The sequence below is a fragment of the Arachis duranensis genome, chromosome 5 (assembly GCF_000817695.3).
Source record: "Arachis duranensis cultivar V14167 chromosome 5, aradu.V14167.gnm2.J7QH, whole genome shotgun sequence".
In the NCBI taxonomy this organism is placed as follows: Eukaryota; Viridiplantae; Streptophyta; class Magnoliopsida; order Fabales; family Fabaceae; genus Arachis; species Arachis duranensis.
This window is the reverse complement of record NC_029776.3, coordinates 25425913-25432086: the sequence shown is the minus strand read 5'-3', so window position 1 is coordinate 25432086 and position 6174 is coordinate 25425913. Positions and strand designations below refer to the sequence as shown.

General features: G+C 29.4%; 1 protein-coding gene across 1 annotated transcript in view; it reads right to left on the bottom strand.

Annotated features, from left to right (window-relative positions):
• Nucleotides 1-4057: 4057 nt before the first annotated feature.
• Nucleotides 4058-6174, bottom strand: part of LOC107488830 (organelle RRM domain-containing protein 2, mitochondrial) — a 7572-nt gene continuing 5455 nt past the window's right edge. Inside the window, exons 3-6 of the mRNA XM_016109610.3 lie at nt 6140-6172; nt 5134-5202; nt 4896-4999; nt 4058-4368 (exon numbers count right to left, since the gene is read on the bottom strand). Coding sequence (XP_015965096.1) covers nt 4282-4368; nt 4896-4999; nt 5134-5202; nt 6140-6172 — 293 coding nt within the window. The 3' untranslated portion in view covers nt 4058-4281. The remainder of the gene's footprint in view (nt 4369-4895; nt 5000-5133; nt 5203-6139; nt 6173-6174) is intronic.

The following is a 6174-nucleotide window of genomic DNA, read 5'->3' as shown; positions in this document are numbered from 1 at the left end:
GAGAAAATCACTAAAAATATGAAGGAGTGAACAAGCACAATTTGCTTATGTTAGTAAGTAATCTATTTAACATATCTAATACAACAAAGTAATGATAGTAAAACGGAAATAATACATAAAGAGTATATAAAGAATACAGCATCTATTAGACCAAAGAAAATTCTAGTAACAATCTTACAAATTGAAAGCTACTCTCCAAATATAACATCTATTAGACCACCATAACACAAGACCTCGAACAACATGCAATTAAAATGGGGGAAGATTTATTCCAACTTCTTCTGTAATGGAGAATTAAATAATCCTGTTATTTGACAATAATGAGATAAATATTGTTAGTACAAATTGGGAAAATATTTAGACTTTTTCATGTGTTAGCAAGGATATGTACAAGGGAAATAAAGTCATAAGCAAGCACTAAAAACGGATTTAATACAGACAAAATTATTAAAAACATAAAGGAGTGAACAACACAATTTGCTTAATTTAGTAATTCATTTATTTAACAGATTTAATACAACAAAATAATGATAATAAAACGGAAAGAGTACATAAAGAGTACATAAAGAATATGCAAAAATAATAAAATTGTAAAAGAATAAGGAAAAAAAAAAGAGATAAAAAAATGTTATTGATTGTTGATTGATTGAAAATTGTAAACTATGAAGATAAAATTAAATATATATAAAGCATTGACCTATAAAATAAACACATCACTAAGTTTACGAGGTACTCTCTTGTTATTTGTATAATACTGCTTTATTGCATTTTTGAAGTAGTCTCTGTCATTTTTTATCTCATTTGTGATATCTCGTATTGATTTTGGACATTCAATACCTCCGTGCAGATATCCAACATTATCCTTGACAACAAAATTATACATAGTTATCTCTCCATAAAACTTTCTTGAATTATGGAGAGAGAGAGCAATGTCATTGAAAAGTCTCCAATTACTTTTCTCAATAATTCATCATATTTACAATCGAAATCTTTTAAAGTAGAATTACAGTGTTCGCAGCAAAGATAAACATAGTTAGAATCCATAAATTTTCTTTCAAGCTTCATTAAATGCCACTTATCCCCTATATAACAATTGACAAAATTTTGTCCTTTTTAGTAATTAAGTCTACCTCACTTAATAAAAATTCTTATCACCGTAAATGTCTTAATAAAACGTTTTTCAATAATTTGCCCTCGTGGATACTAAATTTGTCTTCAATGGATCTCTCCGCAATCAAATTCAATTTAATTCCTTGAACTGTCTAGATCTCAGGCATAGTTGATCACTGTTTAACTTGGATCAAAATTTCAGAAGTTCAACTGAAATCAAATTATAACAAAATCATAAACAAACACTAAAAACAAAAACAGATTTAACACAGAGAAAATCACTAAAAACATGAAAGAATGAACATCACTATTTGCTTAATTTAGTAATTAATCTATTTAACAGATTTAATACAATAAAGTAATGATAATAAAACGGAAAGAGTATATAAAGAGTACATAGAAAGTACACAAAGATAATAAAATTGTGAAAGAACAAGGAAAAAAAAAGATGAAGTAAATAACAAGTAAAAATAAAATGTTATAATAAAAATTAAAAATATAAAATTTAAGATTTAAGATTTTAATTTAGAATTTTAAATTTAGAGTTTATTATTTTTGTTTAGATAATCTTTTATTTTAAATTAAATGTACTAATTTTTTGAGAGAATGATTTTATATCTTAAATATAGAAAAGAGAAAATATAAACATTAAATCTAAAGATAGATTTCCGTCAATCATTTTTTTGGACATGATTCTCTCATTCATTTAAATGAGTTGGGTATTCATATAACTAATTTTAGAAGGTTTGATGAATGAGAGAGATTTAAGCTTTAGGAATGAAGATCGAATTTAATTTGAGTAAGAGATTTGTTTTCTGAAAAAACTGAAAAGTGAATATATAAAAAGTTAATATAATTAATTTTTTAACTTAAAGGCTGATCAAAGACTAAAAAGTTATTGGCTAAATATTTAAATAACATTTCTCTTATCCATAAGCAACATTAACATCTTTGATTGGTTGAGACCAAAGAAAAAAGAATTCTTTGATTGTTTACTGCAATTCTTCATCACAATAGTTCAAAGTTGGAGTGGATTGTGTTTTACAAAAATGTGTGGATTTATGTTATTTGAAAATACTTTTATACACCGCTGCATTCGAGAAACTGAGTTGATTCTTGGAGTTCAATTTGAATGAACTCTACCTGGACAAATGGAATCTGTATTGACAATACTTTATTTTAATTTAACCACTATCTTAAAAATGAATACCATCATTATTTCCTATATAATTGCATTTAGAGTTTTATTTTTCTTTCAAAATCTTAATTTCCCTCTGTCACGTTTTAATTATTTTATCTTCGGCTGCATCAGTGCTTGACAATTTTCTAGATCTTGTGATTAATTTTAAACGAAATTAAAAAAAATAAAAGTCTAATAATATTTTTGGAAGTGTCGGTGCTCTTACCAATTAACATTACAATATTCTTAAAATAAAACGTTTAAAAAATTCTATTAATAATAATTCTGTGTTAGGGTTATGATTTTAGCTAAATTCTTATATTTATTGTAGGCGTTATTTTCCGGGCTCAAATTTACCATGTTTCTGATTGTTGATTCAAGTGGCAGAGTCTTAAAATTTTTTATATGAATGCATAACAAATAAAAAATGTTTTTTAAAATATTGATTCCTCTATTGGCACTCACTGTATTATTTTTAGATTTTAATGGAAATCAGCATTTTAATACACAAGCTTTTATTTTTCACCTCTGATTTGGGTTAGTTGAAATATCAAGAAACATTTTTATTTTTCTTCTAAATGATACAACTTATTATATAATGTTGCACCGACAATTTAATGGAGTGCAACTTTGAATTTTCTTGGTAACAGTCTACTATTGACTTGAAGCTTGAAAAATGAAAATGACTGAAATTATTGGCTTGGCTCCCTATTAGGGATTCAGTGGAAATGTGTTGGCAAATGGCGAGTGGCAACTAAAGCAAAACGAATATAAAAGAAAAAAAAAGTATAATTGAGCAAAATATTTTTCCCCTTTAGAAAAGTGTTTGTAAAAGCATTAGCTGGTAATGAATAATGATGGTGATATATGCATGTTCAGTATTTCACGGAAACAAGACAAAGGAGGTGGTGGCCTGTCTCGTGTTGAAAGGGCACTGATTTTAATCATTAGATTGATGATGACGTAATTAACATATGTATTTATAGAAATTATAATAAGATGACTTTTTTTTTCCGCACGTTAGTTTTTAACTCGGCAGATCAAATACTAATCTGTAGTGATCAAAATTGTATTTAAAGGTTTGCTTTTAGTTAATAAGTTGTTTTATACACAAAATAAAATTTAAAACCCCGAATAAAATGATTTTTTTTAAGTATTATTAAGTATATACTTATGAAAGGGAGATTGGGAATAATAATTGAGCTAATTCCGAATGACTTCTAAGTTATAGATGAATGTTATGGATATATATTTTTAAATCAGACTACTAGTTCAGTTATCATTTTCCAAATCCTGTGTAATACAAGATGCTTGCGTATGGAACCATCTATATTCAGGATCTACTTATTCATGCATCCTATTATTGTTTTTGAGAGGGTATTAAGCATGAAAATTTTGGTAAAAAGTTAATAGTAAAAACTAAAAAGAATGATCCATGACTTTTGTTTCTTAGTTTCACCCATATATGTGCATACTTGGGATCATACGTAGGATCACAATTCACAAGAATGTCCGAGCTGAGAAATTCAAATACTACAACTCAAAGAATTAAATAAATGTTGGATTATTTGGTTAAGGCCTGCCTCTTACTATATGATATTATCCAATTTCACATCCCTGATGACTATACAACTCAAAGGGTTGCTGGGTGGTTTTTCAAAAAATTAAAGGCTGCCTCTTAATTTGCAAGATATTGTGTTTAATTATGTATATATAATTAAGAACTGAAGATTGGAAAAAATGTTCCTTTTTCCTTTTCCCAGAAAATACAAGTGAATGTGTATGTTTTATATGATGAATAATAATGTTAGCTCTCATCTCAACCAAGTGATATTACAAATCAAATTTATGATACATCACGGCATCCAAAGAGAACCATTGCACTACAATATAAAACTTCTACAAAAACTAATGCTTCTAGTTAGAATTTGAAGCACGAAGACAAGCCACCCGCATTTGGCCTGTTTATCGTCTTAGCCAATTACGAACCTCTACTGCCGGAGATACCGGTGAGATTGCTGTGTAGGTTCTGGGATAGATTTGGCATACTCTACAAATATAATCCAACCATCCAAAAACTGTAGAGAATGGGGAAGCAATAATTAGCAAACACCCAGAGAAATAAGCTTACAAAGAAAGAGGTAATTAAGAGCAAGTAAGGGATCAACCTTAAAGAACAATTAACAAGAGCAACTTAGCTCCTACATCACATCAGCATGAATAAGCTAGAAAAGGATCCTCATTATCAATCACATTCGCCATTGGGAACTCGCAGTATTAAGAGTAATGTGAAAGTTGAGGAGGATTAACAATCAGAAGCAAAGCAATCAGCAAATAAAGATGAGATCAGTTGCAAAATTTGCGGCTAATATGCAAAGCTGTGCTTTCAAGAATGATGGAAGCATTGTTGAAATTTGACACTTTCATCTTCTAGATATTGTTCTGTTGCCACATTCATTAGCACTTAGTATCACACATAGATGTCATATTGGAACACAATTTGTACGAAATATGCATGCAAATACACATCCGAGTACGACAACAACAAATCCTTTACTATCTCCCAGTAGATCACAAGTTAGCATAGGGGCTTAATCCAGCTTACCTTTCCATTCATGCTTTCGATGCCCTTTGCAGCCTCTTCTATAGTGGCATATTGTACAAAACCATACCCTTTAGAACAACCTTCTCTATCGATCATCACCCTAGCTGAAAACAACACAGATGAAACCCTTATGAACTATGCATATCCTTGAAACAAAAACAAGAGGTATCAAAGTGTTAAAGCAGTACACCATGAAAGTTATATCTACTTAGTACTTAGAGATGAGAAGAGAACAAACTGCGAACAACTTTGCCAAACTTAGAAAATTCTTGGAGTAGGCGTTCAGATGTCGTCCGTTTGTTAAGCCCTGAAAAATTAAAGATACATGAAAATCAACACATTTGACATTGTCAAAGTGAAAAAGATTTAGCCAAGCAGGCCAGGTAATAGCATTGTAAATTTGTAATGCAATTCTTTCCAGATAAAAGATTTTAGCACCCAAATCACCTCATTTAACTGATAACATATGAATTAATAAAAAATTCAAAACAATAACCCTACTGAAGATCTTTCTTTGGTATTTAAAATTTAAAAACATAGTGTGAGTAACAAAACTAAAGAGTAATGAGTAATTATGAGTGGATTAAGCATCACATGATTAAATATTTAAATTTCTTTTCTAGAAAATCCTTCTCCAACATCAAATGAGTCGAAAACAACTACCCCAAAAATCCAAAACCTAGCAGCAATTTCAGTTAAAATTATGCGCAACAATGCCAACACTTACTACTTGAAAGTTACTGGTTAGTTCCTCAGTACTTGAACCTCATCAATCATCACTCATACATCATATTATCAAGAGCAAAAGCCATATTATAGCTGAAAACAATAACTATATCAAACTATAAGCCCTCACTAGTCTAAATTACACTGAATTCCAAACAAGCTATGCAATATTACATATGACACCATTCTATTTGCAAAACTATACACTAGTCTCTCCCAAATTTTCTGTAACAGGACACTAAATTAACGAATCCAATTAGTAATGAATCACCTAATTTCATGGAACAGGTAGTCAGTATAATTTACCCTAAATCTAATTAAGCATATTGAATCATTATAGTCATGTGGCAGATAATACAAAACCATATTCACAAAGCAGAGCTGCAGAGGATAAAATCCGGTTAGATATTGAATTATTGATTAACAAATTTATAAAAATACAAAGTTGAAAAATGAAATTCTATATTTTTTTTTCGGAATTTTTCTGAGGTCAAAATCAAAGAGGAAGTAACACATACCGGAAACGAAGAGGGAGGATTTGGGTTCCACCGCT